Raw genomic sequence first — 24342 nt, 5'->3', positions numbered from 1 at the left:
TCCAATCCATGAGCACGGAATGTTTTTCCATTTCTTTATATCTTCTTCAATTTCCTTCATGAGCTTTCTATAGTTTTCAGCATACAGATCTTTCACATCTTTGGTTAGGTTTATTCCTAGGTATTTTATGCTTCTTGGTGCAATTGTGAATGGGATCAGTTTCTTTATTTGTGTTTCTGTTGCTTCATTATTAGTGTATGAGAATGCAACTGATTTCTTTACATTGATTTTGTATCCTGCGACTTTGCTGAATTCATGTATCAGTTCTAGCAGACTTTTGGTGGAGTCTATTGGATTTTCCATGTATAATATCATGTCATCTGCAAAAAGTGACAGCTTAACTTCATCTTTGCCAATTTTGATGCCTTTGATTTCCTTTTGTTGTCTGATTGCTGATGTTAGAACTTCCAACACTATGTTAAACAACAGCAGTGAGAGTGGACATCCCTGTCGTGTTCCTGATCTCAGGGAGAAAGCTCTCAGTTTTTCCCTATTGAGGATGATATTAGCTGTGGGCTTTTCTTAAATGACTTTTATGATGTTTAAGTATGTTCCTTCTACCCCAACTTTCTCGAGGGTTTTTATTAAGAAAGGATGCTGAATTTTGTCAAATGCTTTTTCTGCATCGATTGACAGGATCATATGGTTCTTATCTTTTCTTTTATTAATGTGATGTATTGCACTGATTGATTTGCGAATGTTGAACCAGCCCTGCAGCGCAGGAATGAATCCCACTTGATCATGGTGAATAATTCATTCTATATGCTGTTGAATTCGATTTGCTAGTATCTTGAGAATTTTTGCATCCGTATTCATCAGGGATATTGGCCTGTAGTTCTCTTTTTTTGCTGGGTCTCTGTCTGGTTTAGGAATTAGAGTAATACTGGCTTCATAGAATGAGTCTGGAAGTTTTCCTTCTCTTTCTATTTTTTGGAACAGCTTGAGAAGGATAGGTATTATCTCTGCTTTAAATGTCTGGTAGAATTCCCCTGGGAAGCCATCTGGTCCTGGACTCTTGTTGGGAGATTTTTGATAACTGATTCAATTTCTTCGCTGGTTATGGGTCTGTTTAAGCTTTCTGTTTCTTCCTGTGTGAGTTTTGGAAGTGTGTGGGTGTTTAGGAATTTGTCCATTTCTTCCAGGTTGTCTAGTTTGTTGGCATATAGTTTTTCATAGTATTCCCAGATAATTGCTTGTATTTCTGAGTGATTGGTTGTAATAATTCCATTTTCATTCATGATTTTATCTTTTTGGGTCATCTCCCTTTTCTTTTTGAGAAGCCTGGCTAGAGGTTTATCAATTTTATTTATTTTTTCAAAAAACCAACTCTTGGTTTCATTGATCTGTTCTACAGTTTTTTTAGATTCTATATTGTTTATTTCTGCTCTGATCTTTATTATTTCTCTTCTTCTGCTGGGTTTGGGGTGTCTCTGCTGTTCTGCTTCTATTTCCTTTAGGTGTGCTGTTAGATTTTGTATTTGGGATTTTTCTTGTTTCTTGAGATAGGCCTGGATTGCAATGTATTTTCCTCTCAGGACTGCCTTTGCTGCCTCCCAAAGCGTTTGGATTGTTGTATTTTCATTTTCTTTTGTTTCCATATATTTTTTAATTTCTTCTCTAATTGCCTGGTTGACCCATTCATTCTTTAGTAGGGTGTTCTTTAACCTCCATGCTTTTGGAGGTTTTCCAGACTTTTTCCTGTGGTTGATTTCAAGCTTCATAGCATTGTGGTCTGAAAGTATGCATGGTATGATCTCAATTCTTGTATACTTATGAAGGGCTGTTTTGTGACCCAGTATGTGATGTATCTTGGAGAATGTTCCATGTGCACTCGAGAAGAAAGTATTTTCTGTTGCTTTGGGATGCAGAGTTCTAAATAATCTGTCAAATCCATCTGATCCAATGTATCATTCAGGGCCCTTGTTTCTTTATTGATCCTGTGTCTAGATGATCTGTCCATTGTTGTAAGTGGGGTATTAAAGTTCCCTGCAATTATCACATTCTTATCAATAAGGTTGCTTTTGTTTGTGATTAATTGTTTTATATATTTGGGGGCTCCTGTATTCAGCGCATAGACGTTTATAATTGTTAGCTCTTCCTGATGGATAGACCCTGTAATTATTATATAATGCCCTTCTTCATCTCTTGTTACAGCCTTTAATTGAAAGTCTAGTTTGTCTGATATAAGTATATGATATAAGCTACTCCAGCTTTCTTTTGACTTCCAGTAGCATGATAGATAGTTCTCCATCCCCTCACTTTCAATCTTAAGGTGCCCTCAGGTCTAAAATGAGTCTCTTGTAGACAGCAAATAGATGGGTCTTGTTTTTTTATCCATTCTGATACCCTATGTCTTTTGGTTGGAGCATTTAGTCCGTTTACATTCAGTGTCATTATAGAAAGATACGGATTTAGAGTCATTGTGATGTCTGTAGGTTTCATGCTTGTAGTGATGTCTCTGGTACTTTGTCTCACAGGATCCCCCTTAGGATCTCTTATAGGGCTGGTTTAGTGGTGATGAATTCCTTCAGTTTTTGTTTGTTTGGGAAGACCTTTATCTCTCCTTCTATTCTAAATGACAGACTTGCTGGATAAAGGATTCTTGGCTGCATATTTTTTCTGTTCATCACATTGAAGATTTCTTGCCATTCCTTTCTGGCCTGCCAAGTTTCAGTAGATAGATCCATCACTAGTCTCATTGGTCTCCCTTTATATGTTAGAGCATGTTTATCCCAAGCTGCTTTGAGAATTTTCTCTTTATCCTTGTATTTTGCCATTTTCACTATGATATGTCGTGCAGAAGATCGATTCAAGTCAAGTCTGAAGGGAGTTCTCTGTGCCTCTTGAATTTCAGTGCCTTTTTCCTTCCCAGATTAGGGAAGTTCTCAGCTATGATTTCTTCAAGTACACCTTCAGCACCTTTCTCTCTCTCTTCCTCCTCTGGAATCCCAATTATGCGTATATTATTGCATTTTATCACATCATTTAGTTCTCTAATTCTCCCCTCATACTCCTGGATTTTTTTTATCTCTCCTTTTCTCACCTTCCTCTTTTTCCATAATTTTATCTTCTAATTCACCTGTTCTCTCCTCTGCCTCTTCAATCCGAGCTGTGGTCGCCTCCATTTTATTTTGCAGCTCATTTATAGCATTTTTAGCTCCTCCTTTCTGTTTCTTAGTCCCTTGATCTCTGTAGCAATAGATTCTCTGCTGTCCTCTATACTTTTTTCAAGCCCAGCGATTAATTTTATGACTATTATTTTAAATTCATTTTCTGTTACATTGCTTAAATCGTTTTTGATCAGTTCGTTAGCTGTCGCTACTTCCTGGAGTTTCTTTTGAGGAGAATTCTTCTGTTTCGTCATTTTGGATAGGCCCTGGAGTGGCGCGGAACTGCAGGGCTCTTCCTCTATGCTGTCTGCAGTTACTTGCGTTGGTGGGCGGGGCCGCAATCAGACCTGATGTCTGTCCCCAGCCCACTGCTGGGGCCACAGTCCGACTGGTGTGTACCTTAGCTTCCCCTCTCCCAGAGACAGGACTCACTGTGGAGTGGTGTGGCCCCTGTCTGGGCTACTTGCACACTGCCAGGCTTGTGGTGCTGCTTGGATGGGATCTGGCGTATTAGCCGGGGTGGATCTGCAAGGTGCACAGGGGCAGGAGGGGCAGGCTCAGCTCGCTTTGCCTTTGGTGGTCCGCTGCGGGAGGGGCCCTGCGGCACCAGGAGGGAGGCAGACCCGTCGGAGGGATCAAGCTATTAGTTTTAAACGAGATTTGTTATCCTGGATTAGTCATGTGGTATATGTCACTAAGTACATGACTTACACATGCTGTGATAATGTTTGTTATTGAGTGATGCTGAATTATAAAGTGTTACTTGGAATACCAAATAATGGATGTGCTACTCAGGCTGATTTGTGAATGATCACACAAATGTGCTCCATTTTTTTTAAGTTTATTTATTTTGAGAGAGAGAGCTCGAGCATGGGAGGGGCAGAGAGAGAGGGAGAGAGAAAATCCCGAGTAGGCTCCATGCTGTCAGTGCAGAGCCCCCATGTGGGGCTCAGTCCCACAAACTGTAAGATCATAATCTCAGCCGAAATCAAGAGTCGGTCGCTTAACTGACTGAGCCACCCAGACACCCCTCCATTTTTTAATATGAATTTTCCTTTTTAATTGCCATTTTGAAAATAACTCACATTTTATATCCGGAGATCACGTGCAGGAGGATGCTAAAATCCTTCCATCTTTGTGTTTCTATTAATGCAATTATAGTATTACAGTTAAAAACCATTATGAAAATTTCACACATGTGTTACAAAAATTGCTGAACTTATTAGCAATAAACCTAATAATTCTAGATATTCATATGCACATTTAGGCCAACTTGTAGAAAGTTGTTTTTACTTTGTACTAAACGTGTTTTAAAAACCATTTGCTCTTACAAAACTTGAATCTTACGCACACACACGGGCAGGGAGGGACTGCCTAACTGCAGGTAGTTGTTTGTGTGCTGTTTTAAAGCCATGATGTTTGGGACGCCTGGGTGGCTCAGTCGGTTAAGCATCCGACTTCAGCTCAGGTCATGATCTCACGGTTCGTGAGTTCAAACCCCGCATCAGGCTCTGTGTTGACAGCTTGAAGCCTGGAGCCTGCTTCAGATTCTGTGTCCCCCTCTCTCTCTGCCCCACCCCTGCTTGTGTTCTCTCTCTGTCTTTCAAAAATGAATAAACATAAAAAAAAATTAAAGCCATGATGTTTTAGCCAGTTATGCTTTACTGATAGGTACTGAGCATCTTCTGTATTCCTGTAAACAAAACCTTGATGCTTATGTCCAGGGGAGGAAACCTAGGAGTAAATAAGTAGTACATGCAAGTTTTTTTAGATTACTGGTTTGTGCCTTTTTGTCCAGTAGGCTACATTTATAATAATAAAGCACAATACCATTTTCAGTGTCAAAACTTACTACAACAGCGGTTTATATGACTTTCAGAACGTTGACTGACTATTACTTTGAGCAAATTGAGTGATTTTTGGAAAGTAAAATAATCATCTCTGTTTTGTCTGTAATTTTGCACAAGTTAGTTTCTTGGCATTGTAGAAGTTCAAGGCCTTCCCGAGGTGGGCGTCCCCCACCCCCATGACTGCCAGTCACCTAAGTGTCAAGAAGTAGCCTCTGCAGCAGGCCCTAGTGACAGAGTCTACGGTTACAGTTGTTCGCTGGTTAATCCCAGCAGAACCATCCTAGATTGAGTCAGAAAGTGAACTGCTCTTCTTAGGAGTTTTTAATAGAGCTCAGTGTGTAATTAAACCCAGACAGCAACTTTCTAATCCTGAGAGCAGTGTGGTGCTCGCTATTGTTTGACAAGAGTTTTCATTCTTTTCTGTTGAGAAATAATCCCGCCCTTATCTAGTTTTCTTTGAAGTCCAACTTGATTTTTATTTTCTTCAGTTGATCAGTAGGAATCAGATAGAAAAGCTGCTGCTGGACTCTGCTCAAAGGCAACAAGCTCACAGTGCTTGATTACGAGTAAGCAGCCACTCCGTGTTCTCTTCTACGCTCAGCACTGGGATGTCTTGTAAACAGTGGGGAAAACAGGCCGAATGCGTGTGGTACAGTCATAAGGAGGAACGCTGGCTTTCCTCGGATATCCTTCATTTAATCCGACAGAACAGACTGAGTGCCTGTCACATGGAGGGGCATGGTGTGGTGCCTCCCTTCAAAGAGTACAACCCGGGGCAGTGTCTCTCAGCCAGTGGCACTATTTCCTCAAGTTGTTTAGACTTTCAGGCAGCACCCTGTTTGCCCTCTGGGTCTCGGCAGGCCCCAGAGACCAGATTCTGTGTGATTCTTACAAGCTTCTGTGGAACTCCGTCCCACTGTCTTTTGTAATAAGGAATCGAGAACACACTTATGTAATGTCTTTTTTTCCGCTAGATCATAAGCTCCAGAAGGCCCGACTCATGTCACAGCGGTACTCTCAGCACCTAGCACAGTCACGGGTACACACTGGGTACTTCACAGGTACCTCTGTAAAAATAATGAATGAAGAAGGGGGACCGGGATTCTTGGTATCCAGAGGTCGTGGCATCACTGCTGGAGCATAGGTGTTCAGATAGCCAGCAACGAGCCTTGGAGAGTGTGTCTTAGGTTTGTCGGTGAACAGATCTGCTCAAAGCTGCCAGACTTACAAAGCACCGTAAGTCCAAGATGATTTCTCACTTCTTTTGTTCACTCTAAGTAGAAACTTAATGAGTACTGTGACGTGTTAGAGAAGGGAAAGAGAAGCATGAGACAATGAGGCTTTTCAGTGAATGATTAACCAAATTTATATTGTATTCAGTATAGGTGTGGTTTGAGTTTAGTAAATGAGGAGGATTCACAAAGAAAATAGGGCTTGACTTAGATCTGGAAATAAGAATAGTAATGATAATAATGGTAATTGCTAATACATGCAGCGCTTACTGTGTGCCAGGCATTCTTTATGTACACAGTGTTATTATTCCTGCAGTAATAACAGGTAAGGTGTAGAGAGAGCACAGAGCTGGAAGTGCTGAAGCCAGGATTTGAACTCAAGTAGTATTTGAAGAGGGAAGGAGAGAGGTCTTTTCAGGCCAAGCATGGACATTTTTTTAATTTTATTTTTTTTTTAACATTTACTTATTTTTGAGAGACAGAAATAAGAGAGAGACAGAGCATGAATGGGGGAGGGTCAGAGAGAGGAAGACACAGAATCCAAAGCAGGCTCCAGTCTCCGAGCTGTCAGCACAGAGCCCGATGTAGGGCTCGAATTCACGAACTGTGAGATCATGACCTGAGCCGAAATCAGACGCTTGACCAACTGAGCCACCCAGGTGCCCCATTTTTTTTTTTTTTTTAATGTTTATTTTTGAGAGAGAGGGAGAAGCGTGTGCATGAGAGGGGGAGGAGCAGAGAGAGAAGGGGACAGAGGATCCAAAGCAGACTTTGTGCTGACAGCCTGACTGGGGCTCCAACTCAGAAATCAGTGAAATCATGACCTGAGCCGAAGTTGGACTTTTAACCGACTGAGCCACCCAGGTGCCCTCAAGGCACAGAAGTTCTTTTTTTTTTTTTTTTTTTTTTTTTTCAACGTTTATTTATTTTTGAGACAGTGAGAGACAGAGCATGAACGGGGGAGGGCCAGAGAGAGGGGGAGACACAGAATCTGAAACAGGCTCCAGGTTCTGAGCTGTCAGCACAGAGCCCGACGCGGGGCTCGAACTCACGGACCGTGAGATCATGACCTGGGTTGAAGTCGGATGCTTAACCGACTGAGCCACCCAGGCGCCCCAAGGCACAGAAGTTCTTAAGGGCACTCAGTTTTTTTTAATTTTTTTATTTTTTTTTTTCAACGTTTATTTATTTTGGGGACAGAGAGAGACAGAGCATGAACGGGGGAGGGGCAGAGAAAGAGGGAGACACAGAATCGGAAACAGGCTCCAGGCTCTGAGCCATCAGCCCAGAGCCTGACGCGGGGCTCGAACTCACGGACCGTGAGATCATGACCTGGGTTGAAGTCGGATGCTTAACCGACTGAGCCACCCAGGCGCCCCAAGGCACAGAAGTTCTTAAGGGCACTCAGTTTTTTTTAATTTTTTTATTTTTTTTTTTTCAACGTTTATTTATTTTGGGGACAGAGAGAGACAGAGCATGAACGGGGGAGGGGCAGAGAAAGAGGGAGACACAGAATCGGAAACAGGCTCCAGGCTCTGAGCCATCAGCCCAGAGCCTGACGCGGGGCTCGAACTCACGGACCGCGAGATCGTGACCTGGCTGAAGTCGGACGCGTAACCAACTGCGCCACCCAGGCGCCCCAAGGGCACTCAGTTTTAAGCGCCTGATTTGAGTGTTTCAGCACAATTGTACACTTAAAGAGTTATAATCTTTGATAACTATGGCAGTTCCTTGGTTTAACAAATATTATTTTCAGCTCCTTTGGGACCATCTTTGCCCCTCTGAGGAGGGCAAATCGGTGGATACACAGGGGTCAGTGAGGAAAGTTACTGTAATTAAAGTAGCAGACAAGATTCAGAGGATTGAGAGATAAATTTGGTAGGATGAGCAAATGGCTGGACGGCCTCGAAAGTTACATAGGAGTTTGGATATGATGCAGGAAGCCATCATATCTTCATGCGCAAATGAGAGACCTGTTCGAAACAGCATGTAATGCTAAATCTAACAATAGCTTTCGAATTGGAGAAGATATGGATAAACTTGATCGGGGTTAGCATGCATTTTTTCTAAAGGACCAGATAGTAAATATTTTAGGCTTTGCAGGCCATAAAATTTCTACCACAGCTAGTCAATTTTGTCATTATATCAGGAAAGCAGTCATAGATGATATGTTGTTAAACAACAATTGTCCCATAAATGCTGATGAGCAGTTGCATATAGGACAAAGGTTAGACGTCCCTCCCAGCCAGCCTCTATGACCTTGTAACCAAGGTAGGGCAGTAGTGCAAAATTTCTCCTTCTCCTTCTTATGATTCTGACCGTGCACTTGTCCTGTGGCTCCCCACCTGCCCCCACCTCCATTCTCTATAAGCCATGGTGGTAGCACTCTGCAGATGATGTCAGTGGGAGAAACTGTGGATTCACCTCCTGTCAGTCCCCATAAAGGAGACTTCCAGGCCTCTGGTTGACAGGTTGCTGTCTTCTCATTTCTTTGAGATTTTTCTTTTGTGCTTTTCTCTAATTAATAAACCATTTGGAACTGTAAGCCGCTTCCAAATCTAACAGCTAAGTTCAAATTGTTTGCTTCAGGAATTTCTGCCTCCTAGCCAACTAGGAAATTTGATGAAATTCTTCAGTGTACCCAACTTTAAAAGCAGTCTGGCTGAGAATATTTGTTTTTTTTACAATTTTTTAAAATTTTTTAAAATTTAAATCCGAGTTAGTTGACATATAGTGTAGTAATGATTTTAGGAATAGAATTTAGTGCTTCATCACTTACATATAACACCCAGTGCTTGTCCCAACAAGTGTCCTCCTTAATGCCCCCTGCCCTTTTAGCCCATCCCCCCACCCATCACCCCGCCAGCAACCTTCAGTTTGTTCTCTGTATTTAAGAATCTCTTATGGTTTGTCTTCCTCTCTGTTTTTATATTATTTTTGCTTCCCTTTCCTTATGTTCATCTGTTTTGTATCTTAAACTCCACATATGAGTGAAATCATAACGATCTTTTTATTTCTTATTTTATTTTATTTTATTTTAATTTTATTTTATTGTCTTATTTTATTTAGCATAATACACTCTGTTCCATCCACATAGTTGCAAATGGCAAGGTTTCATTCTCTTTGATCACCGAGTAATATTCCATTGTGTATATATACCACATCTTCTTTATCCATTCATCAGTTGATGGACATTTGGGCTCTTTCCATACTTTGGCTATTGTCGATAGTGCTGCTATAAACATGGGGGTGCATGTGCCCCTTTGAATCAGCACACCTGTATCCTTTGGATAAATACCTAGTAGTGCAATTGCTGGGTCGTAGGGTAGTTCTATTTTTAATTTTTTGAGGAACCTCCATACTGTTTTCCAGAGTGGCTGCACCAGTTTGCATTCCCACCAGTGGTGCAAAAGTGTTCCTTTTTCTTTGCATCCTTGCCAACACCTGTTTTTTCCTGAATTGTTAATTTTAGCCATTCTGACGGGTGTGAGGTGGTATCTCATTGTGGTTTTGATTTGTATTTCCCTGATGGTGAGTGATGTTGAGCATTTTTTCATGTGTCTGTTAGCCATCTGGATGTCTTCTTTGGAAAACTGTCTATTCATGTGTTTTGCCCATTTCTTCACTGGATTATTTGTCTTTTAGGTATTGAGTTTGATAAGTTCTTTATAGATTTTTAAATTTTTTTTTCAACGTTTTTTAATTTATTTTTGGGACAGAGAGAGACAGAGCATGAACGGGGGAGGGGCAGAGAGAGAGGGAGACACAGAATCGGAAACAGGCTCCAGGCTCTGAGCCATCAGCCCAGAGCCTGACGCGGGGCTCGAACTCACGGACCGCGAGATCGTGACCTGGCTGAAGTCGGACGCTTAACCGAATGCGCCACCCAGGCGCCCCTATAGATTTTTAGATACTAACCCATTTGCAAATATATTCTCCCCTTCTGTCAATTGCCTCTCAGCTTCGCTGATTGTTTCCCTTGCTGTGCAGAAGCTTTTTATCTTGGGGTCCCAGTAGTTCATTTTTGCTTTTATTTCTCTTACCTCTGGAGACATGTCAAGTAAGAAATTGCTGCAGCCGAGGTCAGAGAGGTTGTTGCCTGTTTTCTCCTCTAGTATGTTGATGGCTTCCTGTCTTATGTTTAGGTCTTTCATCCATTTTGAGTTTATTTTTGTGTATGGTGTAAAAAAGTGGTCCAGTTTCATTCTTCTGCATGTCGCTGTCCAGTTTTCGCAACACCATTTACTGAAGACGCTGTCCTTTTTTCCATTGGATATTCTTCCCTGCTTTGTCAGAGATTAGTTGGCCATATGTTTGTGGATCCATTTCTGGGTTCTCTGTTCTGTTCCATTGATCTATGTGTCTGTTTTTGTACCAGTACCATGCTGTCTTGATGATTACAGTGTTGTAATACAGCTTGAAGTCCGAAGTTGTGATGCCTTAGGCTTTGGTTTTCTTTTTCAGGATTGCTTTGGCTATTTGGGGTCTTTCTGATTCCATACAAATTTTAGGATTGTTTGTTCTAGCCCTGTGAAAGAATGCTGGTGTTAACTTTGATAGAGATTGCTCAGAATATTTCCATACCACTCTTTCTTAAGCAGTGGAATTCTTGCAAATTACTGTGATAAGTGACTCTCTCCTTTGCCACATTTTAATAGTCATTTTAATGCTGCTATGAATCCTGGTAACTGAACTATCTTATTTCATTTGGAGATAAAGTTTTAATTGGAAATAATTTCACATATATTGGAAATGTATGGTAATTAGGCTCAAATGAAAGGTCATGTTAATATTATTCTTTTTTATTTTTTAACGTTTATTTATTTTTGAGAGAGAGAGCGAAAGCAGGGTGGGGGGCTGGGGGAACAGGCAGAGAGAGAGGGTGACACAAAATCCGAAGCAGGCTCCAGGCTCTGAGCTGTTAGCACAGACAGAGCCTGACCTGGGGCTCAGGCTCACGAACTGTGAGGTGAACCAACTGACCTGAGATGAACCAAGTGACCCACCCAGGTGCCCGTAATATTATTATTTTTTAATTAACTTGAAAATTTAGGTCTTAGGAACAAAAAAGGTTATTTCACTAAACTTTATTTAATTTCTCACTTTAGGGGTATCGAATGGACAAGTTTGACTGGTTTTCTTTCCTTTGCTACTTCAACACCGAACAATATGGGATTAGTGAGAAATGAACTTCAGCTGGTTGATCTTCCAACAGGTTTGTGTATTTAGTCTATTAAAGGATTGAAAATGGTTTTTCATACTGATCAAAGATGTTGCTATTTATAAAACATGTTCCAAAAAAGTTTCTTTCAACTTGGAGTTTTTTTCTTGTATTCTGTATTTGTATATTCATTTTGTTGTTTTGTCTGTAGTAATTGCCCTAGAAAGACTTGTTTGTATGCAAATTATGTTAACATAAATGCATGGTAAATGGCATACCATTAGCCTGAACAGACAAATTCATAATTAAATACGGTATCAGTTATACTTTTAAGTACATTGTTATAGATAACCAGAAATACAGTTTTATTTTTTTTTAATTTTTTTAATGTTTTATTTATTTTTGAAGGAGAGACAGAGTATGAGTGGGGGAGGGGCAGAGAGAGAGACAGAGAGACAGAGACAGAGATAGACAGACAGAATCTGAAGCAGGCTCCAGGCTCCGAGCTGTCAGCACAGAGCCCAACTTGGGGCTTGAATTCACAGACTGCAAGATCGTGACCTGAGCCAAAGTCGGACGCTCAACCGACTGAGCCACCCAGGCGCCCCCAGAAGTACAGTTTTAAAATAAATCTTTGTATTAGGCTTTATTAGATTCTCTTTTATAACTTTTGGCCTTTGTAGGAAAACCTTTATAAATTTGTAGGTAAGGATTGTTGTTAAGTGCTCATATTTAAAACTTTTGGTAGTCTCTGGCTGACTGAATAGGGAAATTTGGGAGTTTAAAGACTACAATAGGAAACATTCCAGTAAAGTAACTTGTTCAGAATTGTTTAAAAACCTACAACCCAGTGAATCTCAAAATGAAGAACTTGAAGAAAGAACAAGGTGAGAGTTTCAAATGCATGTTATGGCACATGCATGATTTCAAATAGAATTCTTAACAAAATAGTCCTGAGTTTCTTTAAAATGGTGTGGCAATGAGAATATATATGTAGATGGTTTAACCCTAAGATACGTGTGTGTGTACACGTGTGTGCGGTAAATCAAGTATATGGTTGTTTCCTTGTATTCTCCGTATGTATCTCCAGGGTATGGTTGTTCTTACTTATCAGAGTATGTTACTAAACCTCAGGGAATTAGCCGCACTGGAATCAGTTCAGTGTTCTGGTCTCATTGGAAGTGGCCTGCCTAGTAAACCCTGCCCCCAGATTGGGGTTTCTCTAATTACATGGTAGCCTGGGGGTGAAATGCTGTTTTCTAGTGTCATTCATTTTTTCCCATTTTTTCCCCCCAGTCAGCTCAAGTTCAAGACTGTTAGTTAACTTAAAATCTTTCTTTCACGTATTTATTTTTCACGAACAAATTTCTAAGTCATAGTTACTGACTTGCTTAAGTGGGATATTTGACTTCGTAGATGATTAACTTTTTTAGTCTTGTCTTCTAAAGGAGGGCAGCAGACCAGCAGAGTCAGGAAAGGATGTGGGGTGTTTGGCAAATAAGAAGAGGGAGATCTCATTTGATGGCACTGGGGAGGAGGGAGGCATGCAGGCGTTCACTTGTCTTTGACTACTTTCTGTCTTTTGTTTAATGTAAATACAAATGTGAGAAAGTTATTAAAATATATTTGTTCCGACATAAAGTAGAATTTGCATTTTTTAATTACAGAATACCACTTAGCTTCTTTGGCAGTTAACTAATTCTTATCATTCCCCAATTTCAGTGCGTAGAGAGCTTTTGACAGGAACATGTCAAAGTCTTTCAGTTGAGCTTTGTTCATGAGACAAGGAAACTTAAGTACCAATTTAGAGAGTGTTTTCCCCACTAGTTAGTTTTGTGAGCATGAAAATATTTATATTACTTTAAATATACCAGTAGTTTTTATAGTAGACAATTCCTTTACCGTAAATGCGTTGAAACTTTAGAAATTGATTTCTTAATTTCTAAAATATAACTGTAAGAAACCACCGAAGGTATTCAAAAAACTCTACAACAAAGGAAAATATATTTGTATAAAATAGATATTTGAATACAAGTAATATATTAATTTGTCTTTAACTTGTAATACTTCTAAGAATATGTTTTAAATTTAGAGTAATTGAAACAACTTAGAAGCAAGTGGAACTACGAATGGGAGAGTAGAGGCAGCCCAGATCAGATTCCATTGGTGTGGATAAGTTCTTGTGTCTTACATGTTTTATCTGGTTTTTTACGTTTTCTTTAATATTTGCAATAAAGGTAGGAGCATTGCTTTTCGCGGTGAACGAGGCAATGATGAGTCACCCATCGAAATGATTAAAGTATCTCATTTGAAGTAAGTATGAACCAAAAAAAAATCTAATGTTATCACAATGGAATCTTAAAAATTTATTTTAATCTTGAAGAAAGTGTACGTATAGAATTTCTTAATGATAATAAATGGTGCTATGCAGCTCTATCCAAGAAAATATTTTGATCACAAAATTAAATTGCTATTTCTTTTAATTTCTTTTTTTTTTAATGTTTACTTATTTATTTTGAGAGACCAATAGAGAATCCTAAGCAGGCTCTGTGCTGTCAATGTAGAGCCTGACGCGTGTCTCTATCCCATGAACTGTGAGATCATGACCTGTGCTGAAATCAAGAGTTGGACACTCAACCAACTGAGCCACTCAGGCACCCCTATTGCTTTTAATTTCTACTTAAAAAGATGAGATAACATTTCATTAGATTGGTAAAACCAGTGATCTGTTTGTTCTGCTATAGCTCTGTTGTAAATACCTACCACCCACTAAGAAAACGTTATTTGTTACCTAATGAAATTCTTATGCATTTCTATCTCAGCATGGGTTTGTTGAGTGAAAGAACTGATTTTCTTTCTTTATAATTTTAATTTTCGTAAGTTTTGAGTTTTTCATTCCAAGAGAAAATACATGTTAAGCAAGATTATTAAACATAGAGACTGAATGAAAACCAATCAGAAGAACAAAAAAAGAAAGAGTAAGCTGTCCACAATAGTTTTCAAAATTGCTTTAGCTTGGGGCGCCTGGGTGGCTCAGTTGGTTGGGCGTCCGACTTCAGCTCAGGTCACGATCTCGCGGTCCGTGAGTTCGAGCCCCGCGTCGGGCTCTGGGCTGATGGCTCAGAGCCTGGAGTCTGCTTCCGATTCTGTGTCTCCCTCTCTCTCTGCCCCTCCGCCGTTCATGCTCTGTCTCTCTCTGTCTCAAAAATAAATAAACGTTAAAAAAAAAAAAACAAAAACAAAATTGCTTTAGCTTTATGAGGATCTTTGCATTTCCATATAAATTTTAGAATTAGCTTATCAATTTTACCCAAAAAAGCTTCCTGGGATTTTGATTGGGATTGCATTGAATCCATAGATCAATGTGGGGAAGAATCGACATCTTAATAGGTTTTGGGATTCATGAACATGGTGTCTCTCTCCACTTATTTACAGCTTTAATATCTTTCAGTAATATTTCTAGTAGCATTTTTGTTGATTCCATACTATTTTCTATATAGACATACTTCACTGTCATTTGCCAGTAAGGACACTTCTATATCTCTATTTTCTGGAGTATGGGCCTTTCCCCCCGCCCCCTTGCTTTGCTGTACTGAGTAGGACCTCCAGTACAATGTTGAATAGAAATGATGAGAACTGACATCTTTGTTCTGTTTTTGGATTTTACGGAGAAAGTGTTCAGTCTTTCAACATTAAGTAAAATGTTAGTTGTAGATGTTTTGTAGGTGCCCTTTATTAGATTGAGGAAGTTTTCTATTCCTAGTCTGCTGAAACTTTGTATTGAGTAGGTGATGGATTTTGTCAGATGCTTTTTCTGCATTTATGGACATCACCATGATGGTGGTTTTTGTTTTAGGTCAGCTAATATGGTGAATTACATGGACCTCTCTTTCATGTTAAACCAACTTTACATCCCTAGGATAAATTTTTCTTGGTCATGATATATTATTGCATTTGATTTGCTAATATTCTGGTATATTCCTGGGTTTGATTTGCTAATGTTTTATTAAGGATTTTTTGCATCTGTGCTCATGAAAGATACTGACCTAGTTTTCATGTAATATCCTTGTCTGGTTTTAGAATCAGGGTAACGTTGACCTTGTAAAACAAGTTGTGAAATATTTCCTCCTCTTCTTTTTTTCTGGATGAATTTGTGTAGAATTGGTATTATTCCTTACTTAAATAGGAAGATTTCACCAGGGAACCCACCTGGACCTAGAGCTTTCTTTGTGGAAAAGCTTTTAAATACATACTCAGTTCTTTCATCAATATATAACTATTTAGGGTTTGTTTTTTTTTGTTTTTCCCCAATGAACTCTGGTAGTGGCTTTCAAGAAATCTGTCCATTTCAATCAAATTGTTGAATTTATTGATTCAAACTTGTTCATGATATTCTTTTAATGTCTGTTTCACCTGAATGATGGCTCTTTCATTTCTGATATTAGTGAATTACAGTGATCAGTTTTGTTGATATTTTCAAAAAAACTCGTTTAGTTTCTTTAATTTTTCTCTATGGTTTTCTAGTTTTTGTTTCATCGAATGCCATAGGTATCTTTTTTTTGCCTGCTTACTTTGGGCTTAGTATGTTCTTTCTCTAGTTTCTTAGGATAGAACTGTATACTCTGGTTTCTCTTCAGATCGTATAAATCTTTCACCCTTTTGAGATGGAACTGTAGATGATTGAATTAAGGTTTTTCTTTAAAATTTAATATAAGCATTTAATGTTACATAAGCACTACTTTTTCTGTACCTTACACTTTTTGATGTGATGAGTTTTCTTTTAATTCACTGTATAATAATTTTTTTAATGTCTATTTTTGAGAGACAGATTGAGCGGGGGGAGGGGCAGAGAGAGAAGGAGACACAGAATCTGAAGCAGGCCCTGAGCTGTCATGTCAGCACAGAGCCCGATGCAGGGCTGCAACTCACAAACTGCGAGATCATGACCTGAGCTGAAGTTGGACGCTTAACCAACTGAGCCACCCAGGCGCCCTTATAGTTTAACATTTCTGTGGGTATTTAGAGATACATTGTTTAATTTCAAAATATTTAGGGGTTTGCCAGATATCTTTCTGTTAATTTATGATTTCGATTAGAGTCAGAGAGCATATTTTATATTATTTTAGTCCTTATAAATTTAATGTGATTATTATGTGGCCCAGAATGTGGTCTGTCTTAGTGAATGTTCCATATGCACTTGAAAAGATTGGTTTGTGGTTATTCAAGTCTCACATTCATACAGATTTTCTGCCAGCTTTTCTCTCTATTACTGAGAGGTGAGTGTTGAAATGAACTTTGTTCTGGATTTATTCTTCTTTTGAAGAACTTGAGTTCTTGCTTTAGATATTTTAAAGCTCTGCTCTTGGGTACATGCATATTTGGTATTGCTATTATGTCCTTTTGATTAATTGACTTCTTTATCATTATGAAATATCCTCTTTATTTTGGTCCTATTCTTTATTCAGAATCGGATTTGTCTGATTAGTATAGCCACTCCTGCTTTCTTTTGACTAAAGTTTGCATGGTGTATCTTTTTCTTCCTTTTACTTGTGTCTTACCTATGTCTTTACATTTAAAGTTGATTTCTTCTAGAAAGCATTTAGTCCGGGCTTGTTTTTCTATTTGGTAATTTGTGTTTCAGATGACAGTGTTTAAATTATTCCTATTTAATGTAATCATCAATGTGACTTATGTTGAAATCTACCACCTTGCTATTTTCTATTTTTTTACTTTAAAATGAGTTAATAAGGATAGTTTTTAATTTCTTAGATTTCATTTCTAATATGCAAAATGTCAATTGTTATAAACCACATAAAAGTTCTTTGTGGGAGGTCCTCAATAACTTTTAAAAATGTAAAGGAGTCCTGAGACTGAAAGTTTTCAGAATTGTTCAGTTAAACTATTTAGACTCCAGTCTCTCCTGTTTCCAGCCAGTCTTGACTCTATATACACCTGCTAAGTTAATACACCTAAAACAACTGATCACTTTATCCCTCCTATCCTAAAGCTTTCAGTGATCAACTATTCTCTGCAAGATAAATCTCTTTATAACCTAGTCTGACATATTCAAGTGTTTTAAGTCTTTTGTAATGTGATCCAAAATTCACACTTTAGTCTTTCTCACCATGATTGCTGTCGCACGTTCTGCATCTCAGGTAGCATGTTCCCCCGCTCTGTGTCCTTTCTTGTCTTGGCCATTTGTCACATTTGTAACTCTGCCTGGAATGCCATTTCCTGATTGTCAAAGTAAATCTCTTCTTTCGTAGTGAATCTTTATAGCATTCACCAGATTTTGTCTTATATTAGTTATTTACATACAAGCCATTAGATGCCTTTATGTTAGACATAGTAAAAAGTGTAACATATTTCATTTGTATAGTCCATCATGGTTTATAAAATTAATTCGTGTGCGCTCTCCCCTCCCCTCCCCCTTTTTATTCTTAGAGCATTCAGTGAGGGAGGTAAGACAGGTGTTATTAACACCATTACAAAGATAAGTAGACTAAAACTCCAAAAGATTACATGGTTTGTCTGAGGCCACATAATTATCAAGTGGCAAACTTTGTCCTGAGCAAGAGAACATAAGTCTTTGGATGCACTGAATGTAGGGATCTTTCTACTCTCACATTTCCTCAGTGTCAGCATGATAGAAACTTTATGAAAACCTTTACTTTTTCATTTAATTTTTACCATAATCCTCATACCAATTCATTGGGTTAGGTAGGGGTATTCTCATGTCACGTGCCAGAAAATTAAATCTTGGGAGGGTTACCATATTACCATAAACTGTTTCACCAGGATATGAACTTGTGCCTTTTTTTATTCTGTCTTCTGAGCTGGGCTCCTTACGTAAGTTTGGCTGTATGGCTCTCAAAGGTCATCTTAGGGTTTTACCTTCTTATGACTATTAACCATGAGAACTAAATGTTAATTTATATTGTCTGTATTTAGAATGTGTCATGTGAGTTTTCTGATTTACTCAACTTTTTATATGTATTATGGTGAAAATCTTGCTTAATAAGGGGCTTATTTAGTAATTTTGTTTATTTTAGGCAGTATTTGGCAGTTGTATTCAAAGATAAACCCCTGGAGTTATGGGATGTTAGGACTTGTACCATTCTGAGAGAGATGTCCAAAAACTTCCCTGCAGTGACTGCTTTGGTAAGTTCCAGCTGAAGAACTAAATGTTCTTCATGCGTGAAGGACATAGGCGTGTGTGTGTGTGGTGGGTATTTTTCTTTAGCTCGAATTGAAGTCATTACTGCCATGTATTTTCTTGTTAAAAATGTGTGTTCAAGAGAAGATGATCTAAATACCTGGAGATAACTCTTACTTTCTTGGTTCGGTTAAGATAATATTACGTTGGTGGAATTCCAATTACAATTTTACTTAGATGTTTTGAGGAACATGATAAACATACTCCAAAAGATTTATGAAAGGATAAAAATCATAACAGCTAACTCAGCCTTGAAAAAAGTGGAGGACAGTATTGGGAAAGTGGTCTCACTTTATGGAGAAAAATACTGGATCTCTACCTGATACTCTATTCAGAAGTGGGCTCTCCAGGATTAAAGACCTAAATGTAAAAATGTAAAGCTGTAAAATTAATATAGTCAAACAAAGAAGAATATTTTTGTGTCCTGGAAGCAGGAAAGGACAATAGAAGCTCAAACCAAAAGGCAAAAAAAGAAAAATTCATGCATTTAATTATGTCAAGATTGATGCTTTCTATTCAATGAAGGACACTAATGTCAAAGTTAAATATAGAAGACCAGTTGGAAAAAGAAATTTACCGGTGTCTGCAACCAACAAAGGACCAACTAATCCCTGTAGGGGGTTGGGATCGTGGGAAGTCCTGCACTTATACAGTGACAGGACAGGAACCCCCGTGGAAAGATGGCCGCAGGACGGGAGCGGTTGGTGGAGAAACCTAAAAGGCCAAGAAGCATATGAAGAAAGATTCAAACTCATCTGTTTTTAAAGATGGGCAAAATAAAATAACCATGGTATAACTCTTAGACTAGCAAAAACTGGGAAACCAGATGCGGGTGTGGTATGGGACACAGGAATCCTTATGCAACTATTGGTGGGAAAGCAGATCAGTGAGGCGCTCTGCAGAGCAGACCGACTGTCCCTGGGCAGACAGACATCCCCTGTGTGCCAGCTCTTCAGCCCCTGATCACAAAGAAGCTTCTGTGAGGGTACTGACTGCAGTGTTATTTGTCGTGAGAGTTTGGAGGCAGTCTGGGTATCCTTTGCTGAGAGAACAGAGAGACTAAAAATCGGCGGATGCACTCATGGAGTATCGTATAGCATGCAGAAGACACAGAGGTGGGACTTAGATTGTGCTAAATGAGAAGAGTTAGGAACAGGGCAGGATAGGACACAGTCCTATTTATCTAAGGTACAAATACATGCATGGAAAATGACTACCATGAAGAATCTGTGCACATGAGAGGATATTAGATTGAATGCATTAGAATAGGTGGGAATGCAAAAGAATAAGTAAATAAAATCAGAGATTTGAGGTAGATCTGTGGATGACAGTGGGCCATGATTGGAGGAACACGAATCTCGCCCTGTGCACCTGCAGGGGAGAGGTAGAAGTAGGGAAGAGGAAATCCCATAATTATATTTATTATTTTCATTTTGTAAGAAAAAGAAAGCACCAAAAAGTTAGACCTTTCGGAAGTTTGCCATTAAACTCTTCAACCTTAAGCTCTCATTAAAGATTAGAGGTAGAAGGAGGTAAGAGGTAGACTATTAAAATCTGCCTTAAGCACTAATTAAAATGCATTCATTCAACCTTTGTGTAAACAGATAAAACCTCAGAACAAATTGTGAATTCATGTGCAGTAATAAGAAGTGATGCCAGGCAGTGGCGAGCATGCCCAGCTGTTCTGGAAGGATTCTTTGACTGAAGTAAACTGAGCATTTCTAGGTGTGCCTGTCTTTGCTTCCCAGGAGTGGTCACCATCTCACAACTTGAAGAGCCTGAGAAAGAAACAGTTGGCCACCCGAGAGGCCATGGCCCGCCAGACTGTGGTCTCAGATACAGAGCTGAGTGTCGTCGAATCATCCGTGATCAGGTGCGGTGTGCTGTTTCCTGCCTTGGTCATTTGGGATACCAGTGTCATGCTCGGGAACTTGACAAGTGTCACCCAAAGGCATCTCTAGCAGCAAGGTGCAGTCTGCTTTTGAACATACTTTGTTGTGCTTCAGTGCATACCTGGAAAACTGAGTGAATTCTATTATTTCATTTCTTAGTGCGGTCAGTAACGTAGCCAGTAATATCCACGTGTCAGCATCCATTAGCGAATGTGTTCCATAAACTTCAGCTGCTGAAATTCAAATGAGTGTAGCATGAACATCTAGATACATCATATTTTCATTTTATGTACACCAAAGAAAATACAGAGAGAATTCTAGATTTATGGACTGTCCCCATCCCCATTCCCATCAATTTTACAAATAAAAAACTTCAGAAAGAATGATGGGTCGAGGGAAGGCCTCTCTTCTGCTGAGGAGTGTTCTGCAGCAGAAATGGTGAAGAAGTTCCTTGTGTGAGGTCTGGATGACCGCATGCCTCTGGTGGGGGGGGGGGGGGGTAAGTGTTCTCTCATAGTGTGACCAGTTGGGAGTCATTTGTGTTTTTTTGTTGTTTTGGGTTTCTTTTTTTTTTTTTTTTTTTTTTTTTTCTTTTTTTTTAAAGAGAGGAGAGTAAGCCTGTGAGTGTGGGGGAGGGGCAGAGGGAGAGGGAGAGAGAGAATCTTAAGCAGAGATCCCAAAGCAGGGCTCAGTCCCACAACCCTGGGATCATGACCTGAGCTGAAATCAGGAGCTACCCAGGCACCCCTAATTTGTGTTTTCTATATTATTAGCTGGGCAAAGATCCGTTTCAGCCTTTTGTTTTGTTTTTTTGTTTCTTGTGGTTTGTTGGTTTGTTTGTTTCTTTGAAATCATTTTGGACCTCTTGTTAATGCATCTATATTTTGGGCAAGTTAATTAACTGTCACTCTAGGGAAAAGAAATACCTTTATCTTACTTCTCTCTATTCCAAAGCTTGTTGCAGGAGGCAGAAAGTAAATCTGAACTCAGCCAGAACATCTCTGCCCGAGAACATTTTGTGTTTACTGATAATGACGGCCAAGTTTATCATCTCACGGTTGAAGGAAACTCCGTGAAAGATAGTGCTCGGATTCCACCGGATGTGAGTCCAACTCCTGGTTAAATCTTCATTGAGAGTTCTGATCAAAGATTCTGTTGATTCCATATCCAGGGAAGCCATAGTTAAGTTGTGAAACTATTTCAGAAAAGTTTAATGTAAATAATAAACGTCACTGTTTAAGGAGATAGTATCATTGATAATAAACTTGTCCCATACTGCTAGAGAATAACATTGTAACTACTTAGCATAAATACTTACTACGTGTTACTTACTTTTTATCCCTTTAATAATCCATGAGGAATTATTTCCATTTTATCTGTGACAAAACTGAGGGAGAATAAGTAACTTTCCCAACATTACCCAGCTTAGCGACATGGCAGTTCTAAACTCAGGTCTGTCGTCTGACTCCAGTATCTCTCCTCTTTCCATTTCAGGCATTACCCTGAAGGATTTGACTTACAGTCTAGCATTATTTTGGGGTAATAGAAATCAGGTTGGAAGTGCAATAGTATTATTAATATTTACTAATTTATGTATATCCTTCTATGACCTTGTGAGATCCTCAGAGGTTCTGTAGTTCACAGTTTATGTCCGCATGCATCTCATAGGTTGTTCTTTTTTTTTTTTTTTTAATTTTTTTTTTTTTCAACGTTTATTTATTTTTGGGACAGAGAGAGACAGAGCATGAACGGGGGAGGGGCAGAGAGAGAGGGAGACACAGAATCGGAAACAGGCTCCAGGCTCTGAGCCATCAGCCCAGAGCCCGACGCGGGGCTCGAACTCCCGGACCGCGAGATAGTGACCTGGCTGAAGTCGGACACTTAACCGACTGCACCACCCAGGCGCCCCATAGGTTGTTCTTAATGAATAGATAAGAGAATGTTTTTGTTAACTAATACTATTATAATGGTTAAGTGGAGGGATGAGATGATGGCATAAAATACATCTATTCATTTAAAATTGTTGTCTAAAAATGTAATGTTTTAGTTGAATGCCAACCCTCATATTTTGCAGGTGACTCAGAGTCTCATGGGTTGTAGTCAGGATGGCGGCCAGGGTGGAAGGTCCATTTCCAGATGGCTAACTCACAGGGCCATTGCAAAATAATGCAGGCTGTTGACGAGTGGCCTCTGTTCTTCCTCACGTGGACCTCTCCATAGGGTTGAGTGCCTTCCTCCAGAGCGAGTGATCCAAGAGAGAACACAGAGAAAGCTGCAGTGTTTAGGACCTTGGGCGATCACACTCCATCATTTCCTCAGTGTGCTGTCCTGTTCATCATGGGAGGTGACTGCCAAGGGACATGAGTCCTCAAGGCAGGGTTAGTGGGACCTCTTAGAGGCTGCTGCCACATCTTCCTTGTAAACAACAGAAGAGTTGAGGCCAAACAACCTTCTCTCCTAGAAATGGAAACTAACATGTGAAAGTACTTTTCAAACCAGTTTCATTTTTACTGTTATATAGAACAGGTCATACCTGAGACTTAGTAATGCCTATTTTGAACTTTTTCCAATTGTCACTACTTTGAAAGGATGGAAGTGGTAATGAGAGTGTGAAAGATTGATATTTGGTAGTCATAACAGAAAGGTAACTTACTTTAAGCGTATAGAATGAAAGACCACTAAGGAGTGCAGACGGAAGACTTGCAGTGTCATGTAGCTGTCCTGTGGAATCTGTTTGCTGTCTTAGAAAATAGGAGGTTCCTCCTCCAGAAGCCCAGAGAAGGCCCCATCTCAGCGCTTCTAGTGCCACTCGCAGGCAGTTCCGTCTGCTGCTAATCTGCTCCACGCTTGCGATGAGGATATAGAAACGATGCAGTAATTGAGATGCCAGTTCCTCCTTACCCCAGAAAAAGTTTAAAACTTTTGGACATTAGACCCAAGTTTCCCTCTTAAAAGTATTCCTTTCAGGATGATAATTGTGCCTCAGGACTTGTAAGATTCTGTCTCCTTTTGTGGAGGTCTAAAGTAAGGGTATAGCAAGTCTCCATCTGCCTGCCAGAGCCTTCTATTCCATGGCTAGAAGCCACTTTCTCATGGAATGACCAGCCTCCGGTGAAATGAGTATGTAGTTTAGAGCAGTTTAGAGCAGTTAGGGAAAGGGATTTGAGCATCTTCTCAATAATACACGAGGAATTGGCTCATCATTTTTATTCTCTGGAATTTAAATATTTTCTAGGGACTAATATAGAATTTAGGCAGGGTTTTGTTTGCTTGTCTTAATCCAATATTTATTACCTTCCTCCTAAATGTGAAGTATTAAACATTTGCTTTGAGTTGGCCCCAGAACTATAGTGTATATACAGACGGTAAAAAGAAAAGGAAAGTTTGGCGTATTTTAAATTCTGGAGTGTCTGTAGTTGATTGTCTTTATTCACAAAACTGGAACAGTGGGAGAGAATGAGTGTCCCTGCTTTGTGGCCAGCCTTACTTCTGATCTTTGGAGCATCGTATTTTATATACAGGAACATAACAGTGTCAGCTAATAATACTCTATTGAGTTTTAATCTTACATTTAGTTCTCTCAGGATTATTTGGAGCCACAAAGCAGCTTTATGCCACATCCTCTGAAAGCACCTTGGTATTCCATATGGCTCGTATCCCACCAACAAACTCTTAGGTAGAAAGATCTGGATTGTTTAATTATATGGTTGTATTAATATCTTCACTTATAATTCTAATTTGATTTCTGAGCTTAAATTTTAAACTTTTACGTTTTAATTTTTAGAGTTTAGGAAGTAAAGTTATAAAATGTGAAAGTTTTTAAAACTAAATAGTAAAGGCAAATTCTTTTTTTTTTTTTTAAAGTTATTTATTTTTGAGAG

At 39.3% G+C, this 24342-nt stretch overlaps 1 protein-coding gene across 2 annotated transcripts in view; it reads left to right on the top strand.

Moving 5' to 3' along the window:
* WDR11 (WD repeat domain 11) overlaps positions 1 to 24342 on the top strand; it is a 69668-nt gene that overhangs the window by 25016 nt on the left and 20310 nt on the right. For both annotated transcript variants that reach the window (XM_030334538.2, XM_030334539.1), the window contains exons 12-16: positions 11301 to 11407; positions 13591 to 13666; positions 18406 to 18514; positions 20318 to 20442; positions 21416 to 21563. In XM_030334538.2, the coding sequence (XP_030190398.1) occupies positions 11301 to 11407; positions 13591 to 13666; positions 18406 to 18514; positions 20318 to 20442; positions 21416 to 21563 (565 nt within the window). The remainder of the gene's footprint in view (positions 1 to 11300; positions 11408 to 13590; positions 13667 to 18405; positions 18515 to 20317; positions 20443 to 21415; positions 21564 to 24342) is intronic.

This window comes from Lynx canadensis, chromosome D2 (assembly GCF_007474595.2).
Source record: "Lynx canadensis isolate LIC74 chromosome D2, mLynCan4.pri.v2, whole genome shotgun sequence".
In the NCBI taxonomy this organism is placed as follows: Eukaryota; Metazoa; Chordata; class Mammalia; order Carnivora; family Felidae; genus Lynx; species Lynx canadensis.
This window is presented reverse-complemented; position numbering and strand designations above follow the sequence as displayed.